Source organism: Misgurnus anguillicaudatus, chromosome 13, assembly GCF_027580225.2.
Source record: "Misgurnus anguillicaudatus chromosome 13, ASM2758022v2, whole genome shotgun sequence".
NCBI lineage: Eukaryota > Metazoa > Chordata > Actinopteri > Cypriniformes > Cobitidae > Misgurnus > Misgurnus anguillicaudatus.
In genome coordinates this window covers 21,017,797-21,036,218 of record NC_073349.2, presented here as the reverse complement: position 1 = coordinate 21,036,218, position 18,422 = coordinate 21,017,797, and the positions used below count along the sequence as shown (strand labels likewise).

The window sequence follows — 18,422 nt, the reverse complement described above, 5'->3', positions numbered from 1 at the left end:
GGAGCGTGTCTACTAACCGACATCCTTGCCGGGTTGCGTATGTGTGGGGCGGGTCTTTTAAAAGAAGGTCCAGATTCTATTGGGGTAGGGGCGTGTTTGTTTAGGTGTTTTCAAATATCAACATTGGCTTTCAAACATTGTGCACTCCGCCTTTAATTCCCCAATATCAAGGCAAAATAAACTGAACATCATTTTAAACGTCCCGTCTTTAATATAATGAGTTAGCAGTTGACAGCAATCTCTGCTCTTAAATCTGCTTCGAAAATGTCTTACAGGATGTAACATAATGCGTTGTCATGGTAACAGTAAGTATCTCTAATTTGCTCAATGATGTATCAGCACAGAATCCAAGTCAAACATTTGGAATTTAACTGTTTTTTGACATGACTTCATTAATCCAGTTAAGGTAATTGCTTACTTTGGTATAAACCCCATAATATCCAGGTTGGGCACAGCCATAACCCCACGACACAATACCACCTATAAACCAGTTTTTGCCGTGGTTATCAAAAAACACATAGGGCCCCCCACTGTCCCCCTCGCAGGAGTCTGTTCCTCCCTGAGCAAACCCAGCACAGATCATATTCTCCGTCACTATAAGTTTCCCTTTATCCGTCACCGTAGAATCATATTTGTCCTTACACTGCTTAAAATCAGCAACGGGTAAATGCGCATACTGGAGAAGACTGGAATGTATTCCACGTAAGTTCGGCTTCCTTACACCCCACCCAGAAACCTTCCCAGAGTCATCAGCCCTCAAAACAAAGCGTTCGTCCCTTCCAGGTAAACACACAGGCATTACAGCTTCATTGACCGGTACCTTATACTCCAGTTTAATCAGGGCAATGTCATTGTTGAAGTTAACGTTGTCGTGATGGTACCCGGGGTGTATAAAGATTTTCTCTGGAATGCCAACTATCGCCTCGGTGTCCTGATATCTGACTATGCCCATCTTCAGCTTCAGGTTGGTAGCGCCTTCGTAGCTTTGCAGGACATGAGCAGCAGTAAGAGCCCAGTCGTCTGACACGAGAGAAGCGCCGCCTATGAACCTGTTGCCTACCAGTATCATGGCCTGCCAAGGGATGTCATTTTTCTCAGCGTCCTTACCACCAATCACCCTGGATAGTTTGTCCTTGGACTTTCCACAAACTTTTAGGGATGACAGACATCAGATTAATTTTTATATGCATTTTGTAACAGATTGATTTATGCTATTTATGCCATTTAAAAATGCTCTTTAGAAGTAGTATACTGTCAGCAATAAAAGTGAAAACAATTTTTAATTCAATTCAATCTTGCTAAAAATGTAATCTTTTGTAAAGAGATCAGCAGCCACAGTTTATATCTGTCAACAAAAGTAACTATGTTCAACCATAAACATTAAAGGGACACTCCACTTTTTTAAAAAATATGCTCAGCAGGCGCAATGATATTACGCAGCAGCCAAAAATAGTCCCCTTAAAGGAATAGTCTACTCATTTTCAATATTAAAATATGTTATTACCTTAACTAAGAATTGTTGATACATCCCTCTATCATCTGTGTGCGTGCACGTAAACGCTGGAGCGCGCTGCGATGCTTCGATAGCATTTAGCTTAGCCCCATTCATTCAATGGTACCATTTAGAGATAAAGTTAGAAGTGACCAAACACATCAACGTTTTTCCTATTTAAGACGAGTAGTTATACGAGCAAGTTTGGTGGTACAAAATAAAACGTAGCGCTTTTCTAAGCGGATTTAAAAGAGGAACTATATTTTATGGCGTAATAGCACTTTTGGGAGTACTTCGACTCGCCTGAAAAGTCCACTCCCCTTCTCCCTCTCATAATGGGAGAGGGAGGGTGTTACTGCGCAGAGTCGAAGTACTCCCAAAAGTGCTATTACGCCATAAAATATAGTTCCTCTTTTAAATCGAACACATGGTTTTCTATGAGTATATGCACACTGGTGCCGCCAGGTGGCGCCTGTCTGCGCCGCCCAGCTTTGACTCAGGAAGTTGATCAAATCCCTGTCGCGCCACACAGCGCCACTCACATTAAATAACATCATATTTGTCCCAAATCATTAACAATTAACATTGGCTGCTAACGAATATTTTGCATTTTGAAGTAGATGCTATCTGACGAAGCTTGCGCTATTTAAAGGTATAGCGGAAGATTTTCCCGAATTATTTAAAAGAACCGGCCCTCGATATTTTTTAAAAAATGCACACGCAACACTCTCGAGAGGGAACGCCTGTTAAACGCGTGCACGAGACAGAGACAGAGAGAGAGCATGCAGGAGCTCAGTTCTTCTCTTCGTTCTGTTTACAAGTTTCTGTCGGCATGTTTATCGTGTCTGTGCGGTTCGTGACTTGTGCCAGGGCTAGCATCTCTAATCATAGCTTACATCAACTTTTACTAGCAGTGATTTTAAATGGATTCTCCAAATAGCATGACAAAATGTACCTTTCCAGTAGAAACTTCGCGTGGGAAGCCCAACCTGTCCTTTTAGCTCACGCCAGCGTGTGAAATAGTCTCCCATAAACATTCTGGTCTTGTTTCTTTCTTTATTGTCCTTTCTCTTCTTGTCATACAATTCGTAGACACTTTTTCTCTTGCGACCCTCAGACATTTTGAAAAAAAACACAGCGAGAACGCAAGATTCAATGAATGATTGAAACCGTAACACAACACACATACACGTGAAAGTGCGCATGTGCAGCAAGCGAACCTAGAGGTGAGCACGTACGACGGTTATACGTCAACATATAATCAGAATGATTGACATCTGGGATGACCAATAACAGAGGTGATCCACCCGGAATCTTCCGCTATACCTTTAATGTTCACTTCCGGTTTACGATACCTCCGAGTTGTCCTAGACACGACTCAGCGCGGCGCTGAGCTGCGCGGCCGGTGTGCGACCCCCTTTAGTAAATTTCAATGGCAGGGGACTATTTTCAGGCACTGCATAATATCATTGCGCCTCCTACAGCCATGTTACGGCAGCAAAGTCCTTGATTATTACGCCAGAATGAGAGTATAGTTCCTAGCCATATCAGCCTAGAAATTACAACTTTTAATTTTCCGTCGGTCTTAGTACATGATGTAACTAACGGAGGGGTCAAGTTTTAAAAAGAAAAAATATCAAAACTCTTTGGTTATTTTGTAGGTGCGATGCTAATGGTCTAATCAGATTCACTGGATTATGCTAAGCTATGCTAAAAGTGGTACAGCCAGAACAGGAGATCAGTTGAATGGATTACAAAATGGTAAAAATCAAATGTGTAACTCTAGAAGAGCTGGAAAATGAGTATATTTTCAAAAAATTGGAGTGTCCCTTTAATATGAAAAAAAGGCAAAAATTGGTCCGAAGCTGTCACTGGAGCAGTACCCTAAAAAGGTCCTAATACTGTATGTATCATTTAAGTAGAGATATGTATGTACCAATACCCTGCTGAAAAAAAACAGCATACAAGCAAGACCAGCATATGTTGTGTTTTGGTGCTGGTTTGTTAGTGAACACCAGCACCAAACTAGCATAGCACCAGCACCAAACTAGCATTAGCAACAGCATCCCATGCTGATCATACCAGCAAGACCAGCATATGTTGTGTTTTGGGGGTGGCCATTCGTGCCAGTTCCGCCGGACACGTCCTGAACATGTTTTCGGGTTCGTTCTCCGGAAGTCGCGTTGGTCAACCGCATACGTCATCAAGGTTTAATATTTCGGGTTCAATTTCAGAAAAGCAACCGTTACATTTTAAGGTAAGAATGAAACTACAATGATTGTATGTCTTAAAAGAAATAAATCTTAATTTTCTAATGTATTTTAACTGAAATGTGAGAACCTCGATGGCGTATGCGGTCGAGCGGCGCGGCTTCCGGAGAACGAACCCGAAAACATGTTCAGGACGTGTCCGGCGGAACTGGCACGAATGGCCACCCTAGCTGGTGACCACCAGCTAAACCAGCATCAAACCAGCGTAGACCAGCATAATACCCATGCTGGTTTGATGCTGTTTTTTTCAGCAGGGTATGTACCCCTGAGTTACTAATATGAAAGGTGCAAAGATGTATTTTTTTAAAGGGTACCGCCTCAGCGAAAGCAAAGGATTGATTTTTGACCATTTTATTTCTACAGTGTATTTGTACTCACTGGGTGAACATTTCGGGAGTGTTTTTCTACCCAGGGCATCTCTCCAGTAGCCATCATGTGCACAGGTATACACTCCTTAGAGAAGACAAAAAGAAAAAACTCCAGCTTTAAATGTATTTTTAATCATTTATTATGTTTGTCATCTATCTGTGAGATGTGTAACATACCGTTTGTTCCGGTCTCCATTGTGTAGAATTCATTACAGGAATACTCAATCTTCGATTCATATGTGGTTGAGGTGAATTTCACACTTCCGTTATAAATTTTATCAGGCTCTCCACAATTCATTACTGCAAAAGAGAAACATTTGTCACAGGGATATGTTGTGTAGACCTAAGCATATACATTTTAAAATTTGTATAAATACATTTATTTATTTTAGGTCAAGTAAAGCAAAATCCTTCCTGACATAATGTGATTCTTTTATTTTATTTTATATATTTTATGTCATTCTGGTCTTTTTGCTATGTTTGTTCTTTTTTGTATGAATATTAACTTATCATTATTTTCAAGAATGTTTTACACATTTTTACTCTTCTACATTTCTTCAATTCATATATGAATCAATATAAAATCATGAAATATGACTGAATCATTTTGTTTATAATGGATGCTATCTGTTCCTTTTGTTCAAACTCATTTAGTTTTTTTAACTGCAAATCTGAGACAATTCTATTCGTTTAAGCATTTGTAAATGGTCAGTTAGAATTATCTTCATTTTTCCCTAAACGAACACCTGGGGTTTTGAAACGTACATCCTTTTTGTAGCATTTAATCTCCATTGACGATTATACACACACTTCATGTTTATCTGGGATTTCTGAGCAACTTACTGACGCATACAGGCATCGGTCCGTTCCAAAATCCTCCCTTGAGGCATGTGGCTTCATAAAAGGGCAAACTTTCCTCCCCCTATAGACGTAAAAAGTCACTTTTAAGTCCAGATTATAGAAAACGCTTTTTCTGATACACATTTTAGAAAGTAAAAGGAAGAATGATTACCAGATTTAACTCATAGCCCCGATCACACGTGACATTGAAAGTGTCTGTCATGATGTACTGAGGTTGCTGAGGCTGAATATGGCCATGTTTAGGAGCCACAGGGTTTGGGCAAGGCTTGGCTATGAGAAAAGATGACAGTGATAATAAATAATCAATAAAAAATAAAGATATTGACAGCACACATTCGTACATGAGGAAAGGAACAAACTATTAACCTTGTAATTTAAAGGAATAAAAATGAATTAAATTCAATTATTGAGCAAGTACTTGAATAAACAGTTTTTAAAACTGTCTTCTAATGGTGCATTCACACCAGCCCCGGTAGAGGTGGCAAAAACACGTAGTTGGACGCTTGAACATTTTGAGTTTATTCGCTTCATTTGCGCGTGAAAGCCGCGGGTGAAGTTCTAGTCATTCCGGACATTCACGCAGAAATTCGCAATATGGAAGGGGCTTCTGCAACTCCGCTGAGACTCCGCTCTCTTCCTGTAATCTCGTCACTACTACAGCAAGTTCCTGATTGGTTAACACGGCGCGGAAATCTGCCAAAGTTCAGATTTTTCAACTCGCATGTTTCCCGCGGCAACGCTCAATTCCGCGCATACCGCGCCACAGGATGCCTATTCGCGTCTTTGCATTGATTTAACATGTAAATCACTTACGCTTGCTGCCTCTACCGCGTCTGGTATGAAAACTGCATTACAGTTTTAGTGCTAATGCTAATAATAATGTTTTGTTATTTGATCAACTTTTTGTCTTGTATTTTGCAATGGAAAATAACAGAGGTAATCACAGACATCAGATTTATCCTCACAAATAGCGAGGTGAAGCACAACGCACGTACAGAAAATTACTCCACATCTAACTGCAATTTTATGTTTCAAACAGAGATGGCGATGAAGAGGCAAAAGTTACAAATTGCAGTTTTGAATTTGTACACGATCCCTAATGTATCACGTCTAAAATGAGGAGATCTATCAGATATTAAAGGTAGAGTAGGCAGGTTAAAGTAAAAAAAAAAACTCACTTTTTTCCAAATTTGTTTAAACTGTCTTTATATACTAATACATAAGTAAAATGTAAGTACTTTGAAAAAGAGAGTATAAAAATTGAGTGTCCGTAGACCTTTTAAACACAGCTAATTATTTCCATTCACTCCACCCCTCCCTTCTGGGTTTCTTCTAAAGCCACGCCCCCAAAACACATGAACGCGCGACGCCGACCGGCTCCGCTGGGAGAAGCATTTACCTCAGACGAGCGGAGAGGAAGGAGTGCGGTGCATGTAGTAACATCATGTCAGAATCACATTTAATAATAAACCTAACGTTATCACTCTGAATATAAACAAATAGGATGGCTCACTATTAAGCTAGCATATCGATACTGGTAAAGTTTAAAATATATTTTGTTTGATTCGGTAACAAACGGACTAAAAACAGGTTGCATTGATACACGTTTTTCATTACCATCAGTTACACTGTGATGAAGGTGAATTTCGTGGAAGATTCATAACTTATAAGGTGTTTTGCTTGGAAGAGTTTCCGTGATGAAAGCATTGTTGCCTCTGATGAGGACTACACTCCGGAGACATTACCGCTACCGCGTCGTCACTCGGGAAAAAGCCACGCGATACTTACTCTCGTTTGATTTCTTCATTTATTCCTTTTTTTTACCTTGTTTGCCTTCGCTGAATGCATATGCAGGTACTGTGAGTTCTGAATGCTCTTTCTCTGCCATAGTTTTTCTTTTCCCAGATGTCGTGCCTCGTGCACGTTCAAATCAATCGGGTGTGCGCATGTGTGAGCAGATCCTGTAGCAACAGGGGTGGTGCCATGGTCTCGAGAGAGAGAGTGATAGTCACGCAAGCCAATCATTTGTTTCGTCCCGAATGGAAATTATTAGCTGTGTTAAAAACAGTCGTGAAATGTCTACAGACACTCGAGTTTTATACTCTCTTTTCCAGGGTACTTAAATTTTAATTATGTATTGGTATATAAAGACAGTTTAAACAAATTTGTAAAAAAGTTTTTTAGATAATTCCTGCCTATCCTGCCTTTAATACTATATTTCAAGCACTTCATTTTTTGGTACACTGCACTCCATTCATCATTTTTATATATTTTGTTTTAAACAACATTCTTAACTAGGTAAAGTTCAAATGCACTTCAAGGGTTTCAACTTTAAAATGAATTCTTATCTACCTGGAGAAGTAACTGTCATTAGTGCATAAATGCAAAAACATAGCTTTTTTTAGCTCACTTGATGCCCTACTGTAGGCGAGATACATTGCATTATTTTAGCCACAGAAGTAAATGTACAGTTCATCTTGCAAATCACCCGTGCTGGTATACTTGATCCTCCATCCTTTATTTTTCCCAGAACCATCCGATCGGAAAGTCACGCGCACTTTGTGTGTCCCCGTCACAATTTTTTCCGGCGGGGTCCTACCACAAAACGGCCCGTACTCTCTTCTACCTGCAGTTATCGTGACAAAGAGACAAAGCAGAGATGATTTCACTCAGGCAGCTGAAACGGACCGTTTAAATTGCCTGTGTATACAAATGGCAACAGATAAACAAGTCTCTAGGGAGACGTGAGGGTGAACAGAAATGATGTGCAGCTGTGAAGAGCATGAGAGAGCATACATTATGTATTCAACAGCCCACCGGTCAGTGATTAGTGGAGTCGTCTGATGTTTTTAACATCAGCGCTGAGGATACCCTATTTGTTTTACAGGCATTGTAAAAAGAGACTAAACTGAAAGAGGCACATTTACCAAGCCATTAAAAACGTTTAAGGACATAGAAAAGGAAAAAGTGCAGTCATTAAAAAATTAGCTTTGATACGGAGTGTTAAAATCAGTTCTGGTAAAAAAAAACATTTATAAACACTTATCGTGTTTGTTTTCATGAAGAGGCAATCTGCTCTGCTTTTCCTACCACTTAACAAGCACTTTAGACTCTCTTCAAACACTTTTACTGTAAATTATATTACTTAAGCATAACATTAATCTTTAATATAGAATGCTGCATGTTTTTAAAATAAAAATTTATGTTGAAAGTCCTGCCATGAGGCTTGGCAACTTTTCAATCTCTCCTCTATAGAAGGTCTAGACAGTTCCCACTAGAGTCCCATTAATATGACTCACTCAACATCCACACGTTTCCATGGCTGCTGTTTTAAACGTAATCTTCAAACCTAGCTGAACCTGTGTCACCCCTTGCTGATTGTAAAATAACCAACCGTGAGGATGTCATACGGGCAGGGGACTTCAGGATGTGTCTCCACATCAAATGGGTCCTGGAAGTCCAGGGTCACTTGGAAGCCGTCCATCAGACTGATGGTGTAATCACAGTGGCTCATCTTGGGGTAAACACCTGGGTACTCTGGACTGCTCAATTCTCCTGACCGATCACGAAACACCTGCCCACTACACTCAACTACAGTGGAAAGAAGCACATGCACATTTATTCAACAGATACTGCATTTAGGTTTGCAGAAGATTGCAAGTGAAGTACACTCTCAAAAATGCTGGGTTGTTTTCAACCCAGTGTTGGGATAAAAAGGGACAAACCAAGCCGTTGGGTTACACAACTCAGAAAATGTTTATATTTGACTCAACAACCCAGCATTTTGGGCTAAAACAACCCAGCATATGTTAAATTACAAGGTTGTGTTTGTACCTTTTAAACCCAATACTAGCTTAAAAATATGCCAGCATTTATGAGAGTGTAGTGTAAACAGTGGCGGCCCGTGACTGCTCATCCGAGGGGCGCAAATACAAAATAAGTGTTCGGAGTGTCATGTATGTTGCTCATGTTTTCAAAATATGTGTTTGTGCATCGAGTGAACCTACAGTATGTGCATCACGTATCTTGTCAAAAATAAGTGCCTGCTGCACACGCATCAAAACCGTTTATGATTAAAGAGACACGTTCACAAAATACACGCAAGACACTCACTTAACAGTAAACTTTGATTACGCATGAGATTATGCGAGTATCTGGCAAACGCGAGCGTTTCTTTTATCACAAACCCTTTAGACGCGTCAGCAGCAGGCACTTATTTTGACAAGACACATGATGCACACAGGATCTCTCGAGGCGCAGAACACATATTTTGTGTGAAAACCACACACATGGCGGGTACATGTTGTAACGAACATCGTGCGCCCTCGAAAAAGAAGTAATCGGCCGCCATTGAGTGTAAATATATTTTCAACCTGTAAAACGACTGGAGAAAGGGTTAAATCTGTTAATAAATTTATGCTCACTGCAGTTTAAAAGTGATTTTTAATTTTTTATTTATAATTCATTGTCATTATATTGGCCACAACAGTGAGTCAGTTTGACTTTTGTAAAACACAAAAAAATAATATTTCCTGATGAACCCGTAATCCTATAATGTGTAAAACAAGATCAAAACAGTGTAGTCTAGTTTGTTTTTACAAAAACGCAGGAAAAAATATCTTATCAACATTTTCTTTTAAATCCCAGTTTTGGATCTCTTTTTCCTGACTGGAATGTTTTGCTCTCTTTACTTCAGCATTCGTCACTACGCCACTACGTCTCGTACGTTACGTCATATGCTGTAAACACACTCTCTCGTGAACACGCATCGTTCTGACCAGAACCTAGTTATTTTAGTTTGTAAAGTATTAAAGGGGACATTTCACAAGACACTTTTTAAGATGTAAAATAAATATTTGGGGTCCTCAGAGTACATATTTCAAGTTTTAGCTCAAAATACCCTATAGATAATTTATTATAACATATTAAAATTGCCACTTTTTGGTGTGTCGTTAAAAATTCAAATGAGCTGATGAAAAGCAAACACTGATCGCCAAAATGGTGGTTTGTTGAAATTTTAAAACTCAATTGTGCTTTCAATTATTTTCTCTCTTTCTCTCTCTCTCTTTCTCTCTCTATGCACTAAATGGCAGTGCCATGGTTTGATAGTGCAGATTAAGAGGCACTATTATTACAAAAAAGAACCCCCTATTGACCTCACAAGGGGAGCCAAACTTCAATCACCTATTTTTTCACATGCTTGCAGTGAATGGTTTACCATAACAAAGTAACTGGGTTGTTCTGTTTCACATTTTCTAGGTTGATAGAAGCACTGGGGACCCAATTATGGCACTGTTCATGATATGCCCCTTTTAAAATTCCTTACAAAATCGCATTGATTGCCCTCAGAGAGCCTTTATTAACCTCTTGAAAAGCACCCCCACTCAAGCCCAAACCATGAAAAGACCTACTTTCACTAAAATGGTTGTTTTAACTAAACCATTTAGAGTATAAGCATAAAGGTATCATTAGAGAGAAGACACTTTGAGCTTCATTTTCCAGGTTTCAAAACTATTTTAAGTTTAAAATTAAAAAAGTTAGAGAGGCTGAAGTTTTTTTGCATAACATCTTTTTATTACTAAAAAACTTAATGATAAATATGTGTGTGAAACCTATAAATGCAATGATGCCAAAGCCACAAGTCTAAAGAAGTTATGTTTCACGTTTGAGGTCAATAGGGACAAAAATGAGGTTCTTGCAAGGGTTTTTGTAAGAATAGTGCCTTTTCTAAGTGCCAGTCAGCCCTAAAATAAAAGTCTTTTACATGCATACACGTTCGTTCTTATTTTATGTTAGCATATAACATGCAGTTTCCACACCATGAAATAAAACGTCACACAAAGATCGTTGGATTCGTTATCTAATTGGCTATACGTTCTGTCTATCATTATTTTCTATGAAGTCATTGGATGAACGAGCGAGTCAAATGACGTAACGATTTTTGACAGCGCTGTTTGGATATTATGTATACTCCCGCCTACTTTTCGAAAAAAAGTTTGACCGCGGGTTTATGTGTTTAACAAAACCTAAAGTATAATCTCATATACAGTGTTACGACGTAAATAGTCCTCAGATTGTATATTATATTCTATTACAGGACGTTCATGTGAAATCTGATGTAAACAACAGACTATAAATCTATTAGAGCCCGACCGATATATCGGCAGGCCAATATTATTGGCCGATATTAGGCATTTTCTAAACTATCGGTATCGGCATCATAATGGCCGATAAATGAATATTTTTTTAAAACGGACGAAACAGCCTTCAACCATGTCATGAGTGTTACCGTTGTATAGTTTGTCCACCAGAGGGCACTCTAAAACCTCCTTGTTGGCAACACTTGTGTATAACGCGTCACACATCCTACAACCTGCTAATACAGCCAGAGTCGGGCAGAGAGAACAACGTTTAAGTGAGTTCATTGTGAGTTGGTCATGAAACAATAAAGGAAACAAGTTTCTTTTTTAAATGCATTATCATATTATTTTAGTTAAAACGTATAAATAACTACAAATAACTAATATTAGGGAAATCTGTTAATGTTTTGTTGCGCATTTCTGAAAAAAAAACATTGGCCGATATATCGGAATATCGGATTTTAAAACCAACAAACATTTGTATCGGTATCAGCCTTCAAAATCCTTTATCGGTCGGGCTCTAAAATCTATATTTCATGGATTATACGCATTTGTGGACAAAAATTGTCATTGGATGTATTCTATTAGACAGTTTTCATGAGTTATTCACACATCTGAAACAGACTGGATTCGACTCACGATCGTTAAATGAACACAAAGGTAAGAAGTCCCGTTTATATTTTGCATGTTGTTATCTGGACTTCTGTCACAAAATACTACATTTATGATGCTAGATCATCTGTATCTCAAAACAGAAACCATACACTGATGCTAAACTCGTAGACCTTTTAAACGATGTAGTAATGTTAATATTATTAATGTTTGTAGACAGTAAGCTATATGGGTGATTCTCACGAAACCATTGAAACACCACGGCACTAATGATTTTAGCTTTAAAATGTGTAATATAGTAACATTAAAAAGCATCAGAATTAACATAATACTGTGTTCTACCTTGCACAATGTGTGATTTCAACATAAGAATTTTTAATTGTACATTTTATCTCATTTTCTGCTGAAATTCTCATTACCGCAATGTGTCCGGCTGTGTTTGAACATGTGTTATGTTGTAATTTAATCAAATTAACACAAAAATATTAAGGAAAAAAAACAAATGGATGTTTTGCTAGACTACTTTAGATGACAGAAAAAATATTTACTGAATATTCATGTATAATAATAATGAAGAAAAATTAGGAAAATGATGTGTCCATGCCTGATGTTCTCATCCTCCCCAACACTTTTTGAGAACAGTACAGCATACAGAAAGCACACATACAGAATTTTAATAAAGTTTGATTTTGAGTGACCAAGCACTTGGACCAGTTACTTCAAGATGGCTACCAGGTAAGATCATTTTTTTACAGTTAATTTGAAATATTGTCTTGTCAGAATGCTTACACGACATTTTGATTATCATTACCGCAACAGATGCTTATTAAATCTTAATTTAATTAATAAAAGCATAATTCTTTGATTTTAAATGCATGTGCAGAATCTCCAAATTATGTTCTTTCAGGTTTGTCATGTCATTTTGAAAATATGTCAGTGTTGATGTTTTCTGACTGTTGCGGTAATGAGATTTTTTAGGACTAATTTTTTTAATTATGTTACAAAAAGTGTTAAATGATAAGTAAAAGTTTTTAAATTAATGTTCCCATTTACTCCAGACTTTGTTTTTCAATGTCTGGTGGGAAAAAAAGTTAATTTAAGCAATTTTTACATTTTCATGCTTGACATTTTTAAAACCAAGTTTTCGTAAGAATCACCCATATAGATATTGTTAGCAGCGTTAAAAGAGGTTAACCCTCTGAAGCTGTGTAGATTACTACTGTGAAGGATGGATGCACTTTTTAAGGTTTCAAATCAGACATTTACTACCATAATAAAGCTTGGAACAGCCAACTCGTGTTCATCAGAAACATTTTTGGGGGTGAACTATCCCTTTAATGTCAACATAAAGAATTTTTAACATCCACAGAACATTTCTATTGCAAAAAATTTTCTTTGTAGAGGATAAAGTTCCACATACAATGAAAAGGAAAAAAAATAACCTTTATTTTTAAGAGTGCATTTTTAATGTATTGTAAAGTGTTACCCTTAAACCCATAGGAACCATTTCCAAATGGTGCCCTAAAGATACCTCTCCAATCTGTCGCAGTTTGTTCCTCAACTAGAGCAGATGTTACAAACAACTGCAATAAATAATCTTATTTGAGGAGGGCAAAGGTCTGGTAATTCATATGATTAAATCATTCAGACACAAGTCATTGTTTCTGTCCACCCTTTTTGTGCGATATGATGCGATGCCTCTATCTTCCCCATTAGCTAAGAAAAACAATTAAGCATCGTGTCTGAGCTGCTAATTGTGATTAATTACCCACCATTAGCACTGTATTACAGCTTGAAACAGGTATCAATTTTCAGTCGGTTTCTATAATACTGCTCCCTCAGGAACCAATGATAATTAACCTGGACTGACAGAGATCAACGGCTTTAAACAGGCATGCAAGTGAATGTGCCCACAGTTACTCGGTGGATGAACTGTCCTGTCAACTAAAACTGGTAAAACTCTTGACAAGAACGCCAGTTTACTTTAAATAGGGGGATTATGAAGGGGGCAGGATCTCTTCAATGGCACTTGAAAACTAATTCACAGGAAACAACAAATGTGCCTACAGTATATGAATCCCAAATGCTTTCTGTGCTCTACTGTGACCGCACTATCAATGATATAACAACCTACTATACTATTTGGTGACTCCATTTCCAGCTCGATTATAGTCTATGGCGTCTCAATCAGGAGCTGTTGACAGGGCTGATAGATAGTGTGTGGTGAGCTGTGGCTGCCCAGCCTGCTGCTGTAAACACAGTCTTAATAGATCCCTGATGTACTACATTAACCACTTGCAGAATAAATAATAGAATCCAGCAATATTTTCGAAATATAATAAAGTTTCATTTTGTATAGAAGTTCTGAGTCAGTTAATCAAAAATGTGTTTATCTGCTTAGATATTGATCATTCTAAAGCTTTAAATTTTTTTTAGTAATGCTATTAAGCAGTTTTAGGAGTTTTATCCATTATGCCCTGTCAAAAATATACTATGGCATACCATAGATGGAGAAGTCATGCAGTTAAGTTATTAACTGGGAATACATTGGCAGCTATATACTCATTGTAAAGAAACAAAAGCTGTCACTGGGGTGGAACCCAATTAAAAGGTACACCTAAAGGGTGCATATATCAGTACATCAAAGATACATATTGGTACCTAAAATGTACATAATCTGTACCTACATGGTACTTATACCTTTATTCCTGACAGTGTAGTACTACATATGACCCAATTAATGGGTTGTTTTTACCCAACTGCTGGGTTATTGTTAATCAAACATGTTGAAACAACCCATTATTTGGGTCATTTTAACCCAAAAATGTGTTCTGTCCAATAGTTACCCACCCTGGGTTAAAAACAACCCAATATTTTTTAGAGTGCATATTCACATTCCAGAGTATGTACAGTAGTGGCCAAAAGTGACGTCTGTGAAGGAAAATTTGTACAATATTTGCTTTTAATGCCCCCTTAGGTTATATTAAATCATCAAAATATGAGGTGTACGAAATGGACAAAACAAAACTTTTAATGTATGGACAAAATAATTGGCAAAAAGGCAAACCACAGTGTATTAGTGAATCTGGGTTTTATTTGAATATACAGAAAATGCATAAAAAACAAAAAGCTCACAGGTAATAAAGCATACATTGACTACAATTTGATCTGCTTTTAATTTTTTCCAATCCTCTTTTGAAGTCATTGTCCTGGGCTATGTCTTTATAAACTAGTTTGGACACATGTTTTTGCCGAGCCTCCTTTAAGTGATAGTTAACCCAAAAACTTAAAGGACAAGTTCGGTATTTTACACTTAAAGCCCTGTTTTCAGATTGTTTATGATGAAATAGAACGGTTTTGACTGAATTTTCGACACATGCGGCTGCCCCGAGAATTCTCGCCTGCCTGCGCCCCACCTCCCACCTCTACAATGGGTTCATTGGTGCACTGCATGGAACAATCCTTCCCAAAATGCACCAAACCCTCGTCTACAAAGACGCGAAACCCACCGAGCGGTCAGGGGCGTTCACTGATATGTTCACACAAAAATCGCTGCAGAGGATGCTTTCCAACAGGTGTTTTACCATTCGTTTGTTAACTTGTGGACCTATTTTTCCAAACGCCTCACACCCGTACATTCTTCCGATGAGAGCTTGAATAATAGACACTCCAGCCCAGGTGGTGGCGCTAATCCGCCTTTGCCAATTGCAAGAATAGAAACAAAGTTCCCGGCGCGGAGTAATACCGTACCTCACAGCACATCTAATAAAAGTCAATGGAGTTGGCAAAAACTACGATAAAACCTGTTGGAATGCGTATTTTGCAGCGATCTTTGTGTGAGCACACCAGTGAACACCCCCGACCACTCGGTGAGTTTCATGTCTTTGTAAATGAAAGTTCAATGCATCTTAGGAAGGATTGTTCCAGTGCACCATTAAACCCATTGTAAAGGTGGGAGGTGAAACACAAACACGCGAAAACTCCCGGGGCAGCCGCACATGTCGAAATCTCAGTCAAAACAGATTTTTTTTGTGTGTGTGAACTATCCCTTTAAATTTTCAAAGTTGTGCTTCACTTTATACTCCAAACACAACAACGCAATATGTACATAAAATTTTAAATGCATCTTTAAAAATATATAAATAAAGAGCAAATATGTCAACTGTTCAATGTTGGACATCACTTCTGGCCACTACTGTATGTGGAAGTTGAAGGTATTTCACAGAATACCATAAATTAAAAAACACACTATATCTACAATATATAAAACTAGTAGCTGCATAATTTAATACTTAAACACAATCAATCAGGTAACCAAATTATATATAAAGCTGTCACTGGGGCAGAACCCCCTATATATCTATATCTAAATATACATTGCATATTACAAAAACAAATCACAAATGAAACAATAAGTGCTCCTAACTGAGTCTCAGTGACTCGCATGTTGATCATGTATTTATTCCTAAGCATATAAGCATGTATCATGCTGTCACATAGTTTATAATCAATAAGCAGAGTAACTACATGCCAGAGATCTAATCTGTTCTAAGATCAGCCTTACCAGTGCAGTGTCTCTTATTAGCATGGAGCTCATATCCCAGTCTGCAAGTGCAGTAAAAGCCCCCCACATAATTATGGCAATGATGGTCACACATTGGCTCTCCATCCACTGTGTTCAAGCACTCATCGATATCTGTAAAAGTAAAAAGAAGCTGTTAAGTGACAGTTCTCACTTGAATTTACTCCTATGGATTTTGGATCATATAGTAATTCCACATGATCAATGCATCTGTGTGTCATATAATGAAATATGACTTACAGTAAGAGAAAGAAGATAGATACAGTCATGAACTAAGACTGTTCAGGAAGGAGACAGTCATATTGTGAGAAAGCAGTATGGGAGTGAGACACCACACCACATCACCTTCTGCTGAATAAAATGCCTGAAATCCGGTGAATCGATCCTCATTGGAATAATCTGACCTGAAGACCACAGACATGGTGTTGGTATCAGAATAGACGACAGTATTCTTCGGAGGTGCATCACCATATTCTTTCAGGGTCTCACCACAGAACCGGACTGTCTTATTTGCTTCAGAGAACACCTGAAAAAAGCCATTCAAAAGTTGAGCAAGTAACGCCTAATAAAAATCATAATAGGTATAAGCGCACATCATTTCTATTTTGAACTTAACATCATTACAAGCATAGTTGGCATTCCTTTGCATGTCAGAAGGATCATGATCATGCACATTAGCGTCTATTTCATTTTTAAAGGTTTGTTGATGACATTAATCTAACCTGAAGGTAGTCATATTCACAACGATGAGAAGGCTCAAGGCTAAAGTAAGTGAAATAAAGGCGCAATCTGTGTCCCTCCGGTCCTGTGATATTCCACACCACACGCTGGTTGTTTGGATAGACGTTTGGGAAATTTGGCGAGGTGAAGCTCCCGAACAGTCCTGACAGCTCTAAACCAGACGCTAATGGAAGCAGAATGGTCAAAAGCAGGGATACGCTGAAACAAAGGAGCACACAAAAACATCTGAAGTGTTTCAGACATTCAGGTCTGGCTCCCTGATAATGTAATGATCCTCTAACATTCCCAAAACACAAGCTCCAAACTCATTACACGTAACACTTTCATACCTGTTCATCGTTCCAGATCACCACAAACTTTAGTTTGCCTCATAAAAACATCCTAAATAAATCCTAATGCTGAAGATCAATGCCCTACAGGTTACTGAACCCACCTAATAAATGTCCCTGAGTAAATAATACTCTAAACAGCAACACTTCTCCTCTACTTTACCATGAAGTGTGTCATTGATCAGGTTTATTACCACAAAGAAACAATCATACAGGTTTACATGGAGTCAATCAAAGCTTTTGTTAAAGCCTATTGATTATAAACAGCAATCACTTAAAAAGCCCCCGTCAGCAAGACCCTGGATGAACCCTGAACTTTGGAGTCTGTACGTTTCACCAGTTGTCAATAAAAAAAAAAAATTCTTGTGTATACCTGCAAACACAGCCTTTGCAACTTCTGAACAAATCCAACTCAAATTGTTGGAATGATAATATGTTTTTAACAAATAGGATTTTAAATAGGATTAGTAAACAGTATTATGTTATAAAATGGTAGACAGTCAGCATCATTGTGTATTTTGGATATTGCTAAATAGACTTTGGATATTGCTAAACAGATCAAAAGTTATCATTACAAAGGAAACACATACAATAAGGTTGTTAGCGTTAACAAACATTAGCTAAAATGAACTAACAATGAATAATACTTCTACAGCATTTATTAATCTTAATTCATATTATTTTCAGTATTTACTAATACATTTTTAAAAAGTTGTAACTGTTGGCATTAGTTAACGCACCATGAACTAACTTGAATAACTGTACTGGTATTTAAAAATACATTAAAAGTCACATTCTTTCTGATCCCATTTTTTAAACCCTAGTTAGTGTGTTATGTTGCTATAATAGCATAAATAATACCTGTAAATTGATAAAGCTCAAAGTTCACTGCCAGGCGATATATTTTCTTTAACAGAATTCATCTTTCGAAGCAGTGAACGGCCGGTTTGGACTACAGCCCTTTACTTCCTGCTTTAATGACGTCAGTAGAACAGTTTTTTGACTAAACTCCGCCCACAGGAATACG

General features: G+C 37.9%; 1 protein-coding gene across 1 annotated transcript; it reads right to left on the bottom strand.

The window, feature by feature from the left end:
* Positions 1-188: 188 nt before the first annotated feature.
* On the bottom strand, positions 189-17,616 carry masp2 (MBL associated serine protease 2). The gene is made up of 11 exons (XM_073875356.1): positions 17,396-17,616; positions 17,048-17,264; positions 16,671-16,851; positions 16,308-16,439; positions 8,391-8,582; positions 7,480-7,632; positions 5,143-5,261; positions 4,974-5,052; positions 4,308-4,430; positions 4,141-4,215; positions 189-1,149 (listed from the first exon to the last, which is right to left on the bottom strand). The coding sequence occupies exons 1-11, from the start codon at positions 17,401-17,403 to the stop codon at positions 368-370; spliced, it is 2,061 nt and encodes a 686-aa protein (XP_073731457.1). The 5' UTR covers positions 17,404-17,616; the 3' UTR covers positions 189-367.
* Positions 17,617-18,422: the final 806 nt, after the last annotated feature.